This window comes from Coloeus monedula (assembly GCF_965178545.1).
Source record: "Coloeus monedula genome assembly, chromosome: 12".
In the NCBI taxonomy this organism is placed as follows: domain Eukaryota; kingdom Metazoa; phylum Chordata; class Aves; order Passeriformes; family Corvidae; genus Coloeus; species Coloeus monedula.
The window spans coordinates 583,098-595,768 of NC_138792.1; the positions used below are offsets into that span (position 1 = coordinate 583,098).

The following is a 12,671-nucleotide window of genomic DNA, read 5'->3' on the forward strand; positions in this document are numbered from 1 at the left end:
CCTCTCCCTTGGTCTCTGCGAGCAAGCTGGGGGCAAAGCAGGATGTGATGGGGGCTGCTGCTGGCCTGCCTCCAGGGACACCCGCCCATCTTGGGGCGGAACAGGGGGACTGACCCCTTCCCTCAGCACGGCAGGAGGGTAGTGCCCCAAGACAAGCCCAGGCAAGGGACAAGTCTGGCTAGGAGTCCAGGGAGGAAGGGACATGGACCCCAAAGACCGCCACCAAAAGCACTCTGCTGGGCGAGGTGGGACAGGCAACTCCCAGATTCCTGCATCCCAGAGAAGGATGCGAGGGCTTGCACTTCCTCGCAGAGCTCGTGGTCTTGGAGATCTCCACTCCCCTACAACCCTCAGGGTCCCCTGGAGAAGTGGGGAGTCCCAAAGTTACCCTCTCCCCTGCACCCCCCGGAGCTCCCTAGGGGAGCCGGGGGTCTTGGAGGCGCCCACTCCCGTGCACCCTCCAGGGTCCCCACGCCTGCCACCGCCTAGGGGTCCCAGCGCTGCCCATTCCCCCGCAGCCCCCGGAGACCCCACTCACCCATCCCCAGGGCGTCCCCCCCCACTCACCCACGCCCGGGATGTCCCCTCCCCACTCACCCATGCCCGGCCGCTGTCCCCGCACCTCCGGCCCCGGCGCTTTTGAAAGTAGCAGTTCGGTAGCGGCCGGCCAGCACTGGCCGAGCCTCGTCCAATCAGAGTGCGAGGCGGTGCCAGGCGGTGGCCAATCGGCGGGCGCAGAGGGATGCAGTTGCTAAGGGGCAGGGCGGCAGCGTTTAAAATTCAACGCCGGCGGCCAATGGAAGGGCGGGCACGCGGCAGGGGCGGGGCGAGCGCCGGGCCGAGCGGGCAGCGATTGGTGGGCGTGGGTGCCGTTTAAATCCGTTCTGTGGGGCCCGGCGGGGCCGGCGGGGCGGCCGGGCGGGGAGCCCCGGCGTGGCCGGGCGAGCGGCGCTGGCCTTGCTGTCCTTCGGGGCGGCTGGAGCGGCTCTGGAGTCCACTGGGTCCTCTGCCTCCGCCCGCAGCCGAGGCTGTGGGTCCCAGACCTCGGGGCTGCGCTTTCCCAATGGGCTGGGGAGCTCTGGTTTGGGGGACAGGGTGTGCTGGCCGTGCACCTTCCTTGAGCCGGTGTCGAGAACAGAGGATTCGGATCGCTTGGAGAATTACAGAACGGTTTGGGTGAGAAGGGACCTTAAGCTCATCCCGTTCCACCCCCTGCCGTGGGGAGGGACACCATCCACTATCCCAGGTTGCTCCAAATCCCGTCCAACCTGGTCTTGGACACTTCAGGGATCCAGGGGCAGCCACAGCTTCTCTGGGCGCTTGTGCCAGGGCCCTCCCCCCACGCTCACAGGGAAGGTATTTTTCTAGTATCTAGTCTAACCCTACTTTGACTATCTGAGGTACCACAGGAGCAGTGTTCATGTGGTGTCGTATAGGCATGACTGACCAAGTTCAGGGTGAGGCTCACTGGGTCTGCCACAGCGACCAGGACAGGGTCAAAGTTACCAAGGCACATGTCACAGTCACTGTACTATGGGGTTATAGGCAATACCAGCTGCTTACCAAACATCTGCTGAGGGTAAGAGCACTGTGTGTATCAAGGACCAGCCTTGAGGGCATTGCAGTTCTTGAGGAGACCCCTGCCATGCAGCCAGGCTCACTCAGGCTGTCAGTTGGCTTGTAGTCAATTTCCATGTGTCAGGAAAGGAGTGCATGAGACTCCTCACACCCACAGCTTGCTTTGTTCCTTGATAAACTAGTCTTGGAAAAGCCACCCACTTTTCATGTGTCAGACACATGATCCATGTTCATATACTTGATACTCACTGTATCACTCTGCTCCTTTGTGAGTTTCCAGCGCAGTCCTTTGCTCTCATGCCACCACCATGCAGTAGTCCCGTGCCCTCAGCAACTCCTGGGGGCTTTTCAGAGCCACTGAGCTCTGGCTCAAGTGAAGCCCCCACTGAGGTAAACTCAGCAGAGCTCAGCACTGCAGCAGTGGAAAGCTTCCCCCAGCCACCAGGTTCCCGGAAAAACCTTTCAAATTCCTAAGTTTAACTCAAGAAAATCCTTTCAGATAATTCCACACCCATGTGCTGCTGTTGCAGGTGGAGCTGATGAACCCCTGGCCGAGGAAACACAGCAGTGCAAGCATCTGAGGGGATTTAAACCTGCTGCCCAAGGGCCACATGGGCAGGATCAGGCACATGGCTTGGGCTGCATGCAGGCAGCTCTGCCACATCTCCAGCAGAAAGACCTGGGTCATGGACAGCCAGGAGCAGAATTCTGCTCACAGGTCCAGTGGAGGTTTAAACCTGGGTCCCTTCGGTCCCCAAAACTGGTCAGGGCTGCTGCAGCTCCAGCCCATCTTGTTTCCTCCTGTCATTGCTTCTGTCCCTGGCCTGGGACCTTCCTGAGGCTTGCTTGCTATTGGGTTGGGATCCTGTGGGATCCTTTCCCCGTGCATGTTAAGGCAGGGCATAGCCCAGCCAAAAATACAAGTTGGGTGCATACTAGCCAGGCAGAGCCAGGACACATCCCACTGCCAATGGAAACCTGGTTATCCTGTGGGGTAAGATCCTCAGCCAAAACTCCCATCCAAGTCTGCCCATGTCTCTGTGGAGGCTGGAATAAGCTGCCTGCTTTGGGACAGCTTCATGTCTGCCTGTCCTGCCCGGGCTTGGCACTGGGAAGCTGGCTTTTCCAGTTTCCGAAGCACTGCCATGCTGGTGCTCCTGGCGGGGCTCTTGGGAATCCCAGGCCTGCTGCAGGGGTGCAACTCGCGCCACACGAGCTGAAATCACCCTGGATGTGGGATAAAAGATGAGGAGAGCAAGAAGTGCAAAGTGAAGCCATGGGTGTGCAGCAGGATCTGTGCCAGCTGTCCAAGCATTGAGGCAAAACTGTGGTCTCAGTCCTGCCCACAATCTAAGGATGCTGGGGGCCAGTTGGAGGTGAGAGCTCTGCAAGCTCTCCTTGGGCTCTGACATTCCCTCAGCAGCCCCCCAAATCAGGTAGAATGCAGGTCCTTGGCTCCTCCCACTAGACTCTGCTGTCTAGCTCCCACTGGACTCTAGCTGCTAGCTCAAGAGCATCTGTGCCTGATGTGTCCCTATCGTGAGGAGAGCTGGGTTTCCGCTTCCATCCAGCCTCTTTCCACAGCACTAAAAAAGCCTGCACTGCCTTTTCGAGCTGGAGCAGACCTCAGCCCCAGCCTGGCTTCCTGGCACTGCAGGACGGCCAAGAAGCCCGTCTGCATGGTATCTGGGGGCCTTTGCTCCAGGATTGCTTACCAGTCAGGAAGCCCCAGGGTCAAGAAGAGCAGCAAGGACAGGGAAGCATCATTCCTCAAACCCAGATGGACTGCTTTTCCCCATTTCCCTTCCCCAGGCTAAAACCTTATCCTTTCCTGTGGTAAAACAGGCCCAACTTGTTACTTCCCATAGCCAAGTGCCAGAAGCACTGGTGGGAGGCAAGATACTTCTCTGCACAGGGAGGGCTGAACTCTGCCTCTTCCTTTTTTCCTTTTTCATTACTAATGGCCAAGGTCAGGGAGAAATGTGCCCAAGAGCTGTTGCATTTATTTACTGGGAAAAAACACAGCAAGTTAAAACTTGGGGCTCTGCTGCCACTGGGGAAAGTACAAAGGAAAGCACAGAGCAACACGGCGTGGCAGAGCTCCTGAATGGAGAGTGAGAGGCAGTGTCATGCTGAGCTGCCAGTGGCCCCAGCCTGGGGAGTAGCTCCCTTGGCACAGCAGGGCTGCATGGCATGCACTGTGGTGGGGCTGTGCTGGTGATGCCTGCTGTGCTTGCACACCCGCTCCACCTGTGTCTCCCTGTGTCCTGGCCATTCCTGCCTCTGCTGCTGGCACAGTGCCTGAGTGCAGGGTGCATTTGCAGCACCAGGAGTGGAAGCCAGTACCCAAGGAGAAATAAGAGCAAACAGCCTCGAAGGGCTCAGGGTGGGCTTGGCACACCTGATGAGGGTTCAACTCTAGAGCCAGATGATGTGAGCTGAGAACAGGGAGGTTAGGTTAGGGTTAGTGGCGTATCTGTGGCAAAGGAGCCAGTGGCCCACGGAGCCGTTACACAGCCCCTCATCACACCCAGGGACTGCATGTCACCCCCAGGCTAGAGGTTTCCATGCTGGTGGAGCAGTGAGTTGATGGACACGCTGGAGCTGCCATGACCCTGCTGCCTCTTGGGATGTCCAGTCGCCCCAAGGAGCCCAAACTCTTATGTCTGTCTGATATCGGATCCCACTGAGCCTGCATCCCTCTGCTGCTCTCCAGCCATTTTCTTCCAGTTCTTATTTGGTGGCCGATTTGATCTTGTGTATGGCATATGGGCTTGACTCCCTGGGCATCCAGATCTCCTCCCCACTGTGGCCCTGGTGCTCCACTGCTCCCTCCATAGCTGCCGTCAGCTCAGGGCTGAAGATGCTGTCAGTGGCCCGGTAGGTGCGGGTGAGGCGGCGGAAGGAGGAGTCTGAGGAGCTGTCATCAGGGACATCTTCATCCTGCTCATCCCGCAGCTTGGTCCTGCCCAGTTCCGAGCTGCTTCCCAGCTCTGGATCTTTGAGAGCCTCCCCCATCTCCTGGAGGAAGGTCGTTTTGGGGCTGATGATGCACAGCAGCAACATGAGGCCTCCTGAGACTCCACAAAGAAAGTAGAGGGCAACTTTCTCTGGGACACCTGAGAGGAAAAGAAAAGAAAGACACCAAGGTACAAACTGCTCTGCAGCCTGTATCAGTGCCTGCAAAGCCCCTCTGCCAGGCATTTGGGAATAAGAGGGAAGCAGGGATGCCCTCACCACCCAGGTTGCAGAAGCAGGACAGACCCTGCCCCACTGACCATGGAAGTGTCGCCTAGAGCCTCATCAGCACCCACCAGTCCTGAAATGTGCCTTTCCCCAAAGGAAACCTCCATTGGGATGGGGGTGAGGCAGAGCAGAGGAAAGAATAATCCTTTGGGGGATTAAATTAGTAATTTCCTCTGGCAAGGGAAATTTTTGCCTACAGAGAGGTGGTCTCTATCAGTACCTGCAGACAGGGCAGGAAGGAAAAGACCCAGGGCAGGAAGGAAAAGGGTAATCTGGCCTGTTAGAAGAGGAAGGCCCACAGGCAGGACTGTAGCCACACCATGACTCTTGGTGCTGTGGGATTTTGGGGCTTGTTCAACCTCTGAACTCCTGCCCTACCTGTCCACCCCAAACCCAGCATGGGCCCTACTCCTTTGTGTGCCTGTTGACCCTGCGGGAGAGGTCTGGGATCTGGCTGCCTCTGAGATGAGCCCTGGGTTGAGCTGGGGCCATCCGGGACCCCAGCCACCCCCAGCCTGTCCTGTTCCCCTGACTGCTGCATGAGACCCAGGGAGGGCACGTACCCCAAAGGTGGGCAAAAGCTTCCAGAGAGCTAGTAAAAACCATGCGGTCTTCCTGGAGCCTGGAGAACCTGGGGCCTTTGTACCAGCCACCTGCAGTGACAAGGGGGTGCAGGCTGAGACACAAGGTGCTCTCAGTGCTCCGTGTCCCGGCTGCCTACTCCTGCTTGTCCTTCCCCATACCACACTCCATCCTTCCTGCACAAATGCTCTGCTGCCTGCAGGGATGACCCTGTGTATCTTCCCCTCCCCTGCTCCAGCAGATGCCACCTCCAGCCCCTCAGACACGGGCACTGACCAAGGGATGGCTTCCACCATGGAACAGAGGTGATAGGCTGGGGCTGGTACCAGGGATGCAGACAGGCCATGGAAGGGCTGGTTCACCCAAGCATGGACATGGTGCCACACTGTTTGTGGTGTAACCTCCCTTCCCCCCATTACCATGCATGTAGTCCGAGAGCAGGAAGGGGTCCGAGGTGTCAGGGCCCACCTCCTCCAGCAGTTGCTTGGGCACTGCAAGGAGAGCACACACCAAGCATCACCACGCTGCTCCTCCCCTGCAGCCCCTGTGTGCCTGGGGAGCCCCATGCCCCTGCCTGCCTGGCATGGGGTGGGCACAGCAGACACTCCACCAGTGGCCCCTGTGCCCCTGGCTCCGTGGGGAGCTCTCACCACAGGTGTAAGAGACTCGCAGCTGCTTCTTCATGCCGGGGAGGCATGGGTCCCCAAAGGTGGCCTTGTCAGCAGCCACGGTGCAGTTCCCCTTGCGGTGGCACTTCTTGGAGACCCTGCGCAGAGCGTCTGGAGCCACACACTCTGCAGAGACATAAGGCATGGACCCATGGGCAGAGCTGCCTACCCCTCCCTGCTGGGCATCAGCCAGCTGAGGCCATGGGACACAGGTACAGCCCAGTGATGGACTTGTGCCATACTCTCTGCATGGTTCCTGTCCCATTTCTGTCTCGAACCATTCTAGCATACCTATATGGGGTCCTCCAGTGTTCAAGGCATCACACTCTGGTTTGCCCCGCAGGAATCGTCCATAACTTGCAGAATAAATGGCCAGGATGGATTTTGGTCGACACTGCAGCCTAAGCTTGTCATTCTCGCACACGGTCTTGACCCGATGGTTCCCTGGGGAGTGACATCACAGAGTGTCCCAATGCATCCTGAATCACCTCTCTTAGGCCGAGGGGAGGGTTGAAAGAGGGCTGCAAGGTACAGGAGTAGCCATGCTCTCCTTCCTGCCCCTTTCTGAGCAGCTGAGGCCAGGAAGAGCCCATGCAGTGTTGCCCAGACTGTGTTCCACCTCACCTGGCTGGCATTTGTAGGAAGCGATGAGATACTTGTGTGTCCCAGGGCATGGGTCTGGCCCAAAGACCTGGCTGTGCACTGAGAACTGGCACCACTGCTGGTCCTGGCACTCAGCCAGCAGCTTCTGGAGAGCAGAGTGGAACAGATGTGAGTTGGGTGAGAAGTCCTGAGGCTGTTCTCACCTCCTGTCCCTCAGTGCTATCACCAGGCTCAGGGAAATGGCCTGTTGCCCCACAGCTGCTCCTGCCCACCCCTGATGCCAGTGCCCATTCCTGAACCAGTTCCTCCCCTGCACCCACAGTGAGCTGTGTGCCAGCCCGTCTGCTACTACCTGTGCTGGCATCCCAGTACCACACCACGCCGCGCGTCTCTAACACCTGTGCAGGTGCGCGCTGACACTGCCCCGGGCGCTCGCGTCCCCGCGGTCCGTGCAATGTCCCCGCGCGGCCACAAGGTGGGGACAAGGGTTCACCCACCGGTGACCGAGGTGGCCGCGGCCGCTCTCCCTCCTGGGCGCGCGGCCAGCCCGCGGGTGGCTGTGGGACTCCCTGCCCCTATGTCCCCCTCTTTGTCCCCGCAAGTCCCACAGCAATGGCTCCGCAGCGGAGCAGAGGCTGCCGGCAGCAGGGAGCAGTTCACGCCCTTGCTGCCGCCTCGTGACTCAGGCCTTCCCCTCCTCTGTCGCTGTCCCTCCTGCCCAGCTTAGGACTGAGCCTCCCCTTAGTCTTCACTGGCTGCCAGAAGGGAAATTCACTAAGGAAACAGAAGTAATCTCTCTTCCCAGTTGCTGCCTGAACAGAGCTGAGCCTTGTCAGCAGCTCTGCTCTCTGCCCTCCAGACATCCCTGCTCCTTAAGCAGGAGCGGGTATCCCAGCCCTGTGCCAGCATGGCCACCCCACTGTTCACCCAGTATGAACCTGAGCTATACGGACCTGCTCTCACTTTCCAAGCACCTGTGCCAGGCCATACTCTCCATCCTGCAGGGAGGGGGACCCTCTGTGCTTGCAGGGTGGTTCATGGGGCCAGCCTGGTGCCATGCCAGCGTGGTCGAGCTTGGTGCTTGCAGACCTCCTGGCACATGCAGGATCCCAGGAGGGGATGTATGGCTGGAGCTGGAGCAGGACCAGGCAGGAAAGCCCTGCGAGCTCCTTAGCAGGGCACTGGCTCCTCAGCTCTTTTTCCTCTTCTCCAGCTCATTCCCTTTTCCTGCAGGCAGCTGCAGTCACTGGCTTTGCTGCAGGTTTGTCCCAGCCCTAGCAAGGAGCTGGAACAGGGTCTTAGAAAAGCAGCACATGAAACAATGTCCCCATCGAGGGACCCAGGCATCAACTTTGGGGAGGTTCCATCCCTTTTCTTCTGTGAGCCTCTGCTTTCCTACCCTTTCCCTGCACCAGCTGCTGCCATCAAACAGAGCTCCTTTGGTCTGCTTCATTAATCCACTCCCTGGGACCTGCCAGCACAGATGGGGGCTGCTTCTGGCTGGGGAAGAGCCAAGCTCTGTGCTAACCCCAGGGGATGCAGCCACAGGGATGAGCACAGCATCTCGTGGGGTCCTGTCTCACTTCGTGAGCCTAACACCTTGGCTACAGCAAAGCTCCTCTCCCAGAAGCCAGCCCCAGCTTCCAGGGCTTTCTCCGAGCTTGCTGCTTCCTGTGGGATTGCAAGCCAGCTCAGGACACAGCAGTGCCTCCCGCCAGGCTCCACTCTGGGATGTATAGCAGAACATCTCTTCCACCCTTATCTTCCAAATATGGTCTAGGAAAAGGGCCCCACAGTGAATCACAGATGATGCAAAACTGTGAGGAGCTGTTGACTCCCTCAAAGGCAGGGAGGCTCCACAGAGAGACCTCAACAAATTAGAGGACTGGGCAGTCACCAACCATAGGAATTTCAATAAGGAAAAGTGCTGGATTCTGTACCTGGGATGGGGCAACCCTGGGTGTATGGACAAACTGGGGAATTTGATGTTGGAAAGCAGTGCTGCAGCAGGGGCCCTGGAGGTCCTGGTCAACAAAAAGCTGAATATAAGCCAGCAGTGCCCTGGCAGCCAGCAGGGCCGACCATGTCCTGGGGGGTTCAGCCAGGCCAGGGAGGAGATTGTACAGCTCTGCTCTGCAGTGGGGTGGCCTCACCGTGAATATTGTGTGCAGTTTTGGTCACCACAATATAAGAAAGATATTAAACTATTAGAGAGCATCCAAAGGAGGGCAATAAATATGGTGAAGGGCCTTGAGGGGAAGCCTTATGAGGACTGGCTGAGGACACTTAGTCTGTTCAGCCTGGAGGAGTCTGAGGGGGATCTCATTTCAGTCTACAACTTCCTTGTGAAGGGAAGAGAAGGGGCAGGCACTGATCTCTCCCCTGTGGTGACCAATGACAGGACCCAAGTGAATGGGCTGAAGTTGTGTCAGGGCAGGTTTAGGCAGGATATTGGAAAAAGGTTCCTCTCACAGAGAGTGGTTGGGAACGCCCAGCCAGAGAAGTGGTCTCAGCACCAAGCCTAACAGAGTTCAAGAAGCTTTTTTGAGTCTTTGATTCTGTGATTCTGTAATCCTGATGCTGGTGAAAACCTCCTCAGGGCATGGGAAGACTGCATTGCCTGCAGTCCCCCAGCCTAAGCAGACAGCTCAGTGATGCGGAGACAGAGGGATGTGCAGCCCGGCCCCTGGGATCCCTCCCTTACCAGGTGGGCAGTGGCAGACGTGCATTCAGTGCTCTCCTGGGAGGCATTGTTGGGGCTGGGGCAGAGGTTGGCGCTGGGCACACGACGCCCATAGAAGGCACCGAGGATGCTGATGGTGGTTTTGCGAGGGCAGATGATGAGAAGCTGCTCTCCATCGCAGGTGTGGGCAGTGTGGTTCCTCAGCACCTTGCGCAGGTACCCTGGAAGAGGAAAGCAGGGGAGGCATTGTCCAAAGCAGAATCAGGGCCATGGCAGTGGTGGCACTTGGGCACCCAAGTCCTGGTGGCAGTGAGGATGTCTTGAGATGAGGCACTTATGGGGTGAACAGGATCAGAGCAGGACAGCAGCAGAGAAGATAGGCTTGTAGCAAACCTTGCATACAGCATTGCTGCTGAGAGCCTGGAAAGCAGCACGGAATAGTTGAACTGGTTAGCAACAGGAAGGGAAAGCGGGAGGCAGTACAGCAGGTCAGAGAAGATGGGGAAATCCCATAAGGAGTCATCAAGTGTTTAGAGAAAATCAGGCTTGTTATGGAGCCATGGTGGGGAGAGAACAAGGGTGAGCCAGAGATGGTCTCCCAGCGATGATCCCTGGAGTCAGGGTGGGGCGGATGCGCTCTGTCACAAGTCTGTCACAAGTTGAGCCATGAGCTGGATGAGAGAAAGGTCCAGGGGCTGCTGCAGGCTCCCACAGCTGGCTGGGTCAATATGGATGAGTGTGAGCCACAAAGTCATCACCTGAGCCCAGCTGGCCTCAGGTCTCTGCTGAAGAAGCCCAGTGTATTGGTCCAAACCATTCCTGGCCCACAGCCCTTTCAATGGGCGCTGGCTCTTCCCTCCTTGAATTCCCATCACAGAATGCTTCTCTCTTTCAATCCCACCTACTTTGTGTCCCAAACTACTGCCCCTGTTGTTTTCCCTACAGGAAACAGGGGGACAGCAAAGTGGGACTGTCCTGCCTGGCCTCTCCAAGGGCTTAACATGTAGCATTGCCTTCAGTTGGCACTGGCTGTACTGGGTGGGCAAGGAAGCTGTTTTAGTAACAGCTCTTCAAGCTGCTAGGTGCTCTGAGCAGGCACCAGTTGCTGGAGAAGGCCGAGGAAGCAAGAAAAGCTGACAAAATGTAATGTGTAGGCCCTGAATGAAGCCATTTGTGGTTTTGAGTAAAAAAAAAGCAAAGGGAAAGCATAATTTTGAGGCTTGGGAGATGGGGACAGGGCAACATGGGGCTTCTGAGCATATTACAGACCCCAATCCCCAGCTGTGGGGTCTTTGGAGGAACTTGCACCTCAGCCCCAGGCCAGTGCTGGGCCCCAGGGCAGGACATGTACCCTGTCCCCCAACTCCCTGTGTGTCAAACTCCCCCAAACCAAGACAAGAAGGTGCGAGCACAAGCTCCCTCCCCTTCTCTGCAAACTGGTGCCAGGCTCAGCAGCACAAAGGGCCCCTTTCATCTTCAGTGCTGCCACTAACCCTTTGGCATCTGCAGTCAGCATCCCTCCCTGGGATGTCAGCGGGTGCAGCTGGGAGCTGCCTCCAGCCCGGAGTTAATCTCTCCCTTGGCATTATCCCTCGCAAGCTGGGATGAGCAAGTGGGTGGCCACAGCATCCCAGAAACAAGCCCTCAATTGCTTCTCTGCATGCTGGAGGAGAAAGGAAAGGAGAGGTAGAGGAGGGTAGATGGCAGTAGACAAAGTATTCTAGCCAGGTCAAAGCTCCAGTGCAATGCAAAGATGCTCTTTGAATGGCACTGAGCTGGACCAGCCCCTTGGGGTGTGGTGCCCACAAAGAGGGGGCAGGACAAACCCTGTCCTGTCCCTCTCCTCTGGTTGCCCCGTATCACTGGATGCTGGGGGCTGTGAGGGGCACAGGACCCTGCCCAGGCTGCCAGCCCCCATCCCCTTCCTCTGCATCTGCTGCAGCAGCCCCACAGCTGCAGCACCAGCCCCACACCTGGCAGCAGTCAGGCTCTCCTGAAGGTTTCAGAGCCACCCCAGCCTTGACTTCTTCCTGGCACTGAGTCCAATTCCACCTGCCCATACCCGACACTGCTGGAGCTAGGGCTGCTTATACCCCCCACTGCTGGGCAGCTCTGGATGCAGAGGGCTCAGCCAAATCCTGGGGATGGTGGGGAACTCGGGAGAAATATGAGAAGAAATGTGTTTCCCCAAATCCAGCCTTGAGGCTGGCACCCTGTTCTGCTGTCATGCCAGCTGGCAGCACCAGTGGTTTGTATTTTAAAACTGAGGCTTGAACACTGCAGTGGGAGCAGAGGTTTCTTCATCACACTATTTTGGGCCAGTGAGCAGTTGTGAAGATGTTTTTTTGGGTGGAGCCATGTTGAGGAGGCTGTAGGCAGACTTTGTGAGTGATTTGTGCCAGTACAGCTGACTCAGTCTCCGGTGCTGTGGTTGTGCCGTTAGCTCTGCCCAGATGAAATCACATCCTCCTCACCGCAGCCTGCCCTGCAGCATCGGGCTTTCACCCACCTGGGCCCGGCTGAGCAGAGGGAAGGTGTGCATGGCTGTTCCCAGATGATCCCTGGGGAACGGCTGGTGCCCAGCCTGCCTGCACCTGTCCTGTCTGTTCAAAGAGCTGGGGCACAAGGGATCCCAAATTTCTGCCTTGTCTACATCTATAAGGCTCACCAGCATGGCCCTGGGTAGAGCCTCTGACCCTTGCCGTGTCTTGTGGCAGGGAATCTTGCAGCACCCCTACTCACGAGTGGCACTAGCTGGGGCACAGCCACCACCTCCATCCAGGCACCAGGTACAGCTTCAGCCCAACTCTTCCCTCCCCTTCTCAGAACAGGGAAGGCTGGCAGGGCAGCCCTGGGTATTCCTTCAGCTCTACACACTGCCCAGCACCGAGGACATGAGTGTTGTGGCTGAGGGGTGCTCAGCAAAGCTCAGGAACTGGCTTGATATTTGTTTCTTTACATTTCTGTCTCCAAACTGTCCATGGGAGCACAGCAGAGCTGGGGAGCCACTCTTACGCACACCAGGGCTGTGGGATGTGTGCGGTGTGTTTTCGGAGAACAGCCCTGTGTGGGGATAAAGAAATCCCAAAGTTTTGGGGAAACTCACTCTGGCCTGCCATGGTTTATACCTCACTTGTCCCTACCCCACCAACCTGCTGTCACTTCACCCTCCCATCATACCAGTGCAGTCCTCAGCATCCCCCACCTCCCTGCCTTCACCCTGACTCACCCGACAGCTCCGGGCTGGCCTCCAGACGCACAGTGAAGCAGAGGAAGACCATGGTTACTGCTGGCCGGACCAGTCCGGCCAT

At 57.6% G+C, this 12,671-nt stretch overlaps 1 protein-coding gene across 1 annotated transcript; it reads right to left on the reverse strand.

Annotated features, from left to right (window-relative positions):
• Positions 1–3,930: 3,930 nt before the first annotated feature.
• LOC309577427 (protein eva-1 homolog C-like) lies at positions 3,931–12,671 on the reverse strand (the record flags this gene model as incomplete). Its single annotated transcript, XM_082289439.1, has 8 exons — positions 3,931–4,697; positions 5,388–5,477; positions 5,826–5,897; positions 6,057–6,200; positions 6,366–6,518; positions 6,699–6,822; positions 9,382–9,581; positions 12,590–12,671. The coding sequence occupies 8 exons, from the start codon at positions 12,669–12,671 to the stop codon at positions 4,312–4,314; spliced, it is 1,251 nt and encodes a 416-aa protein (XP_082145565.1). The 3' UTR covers positions 3,931–4,311.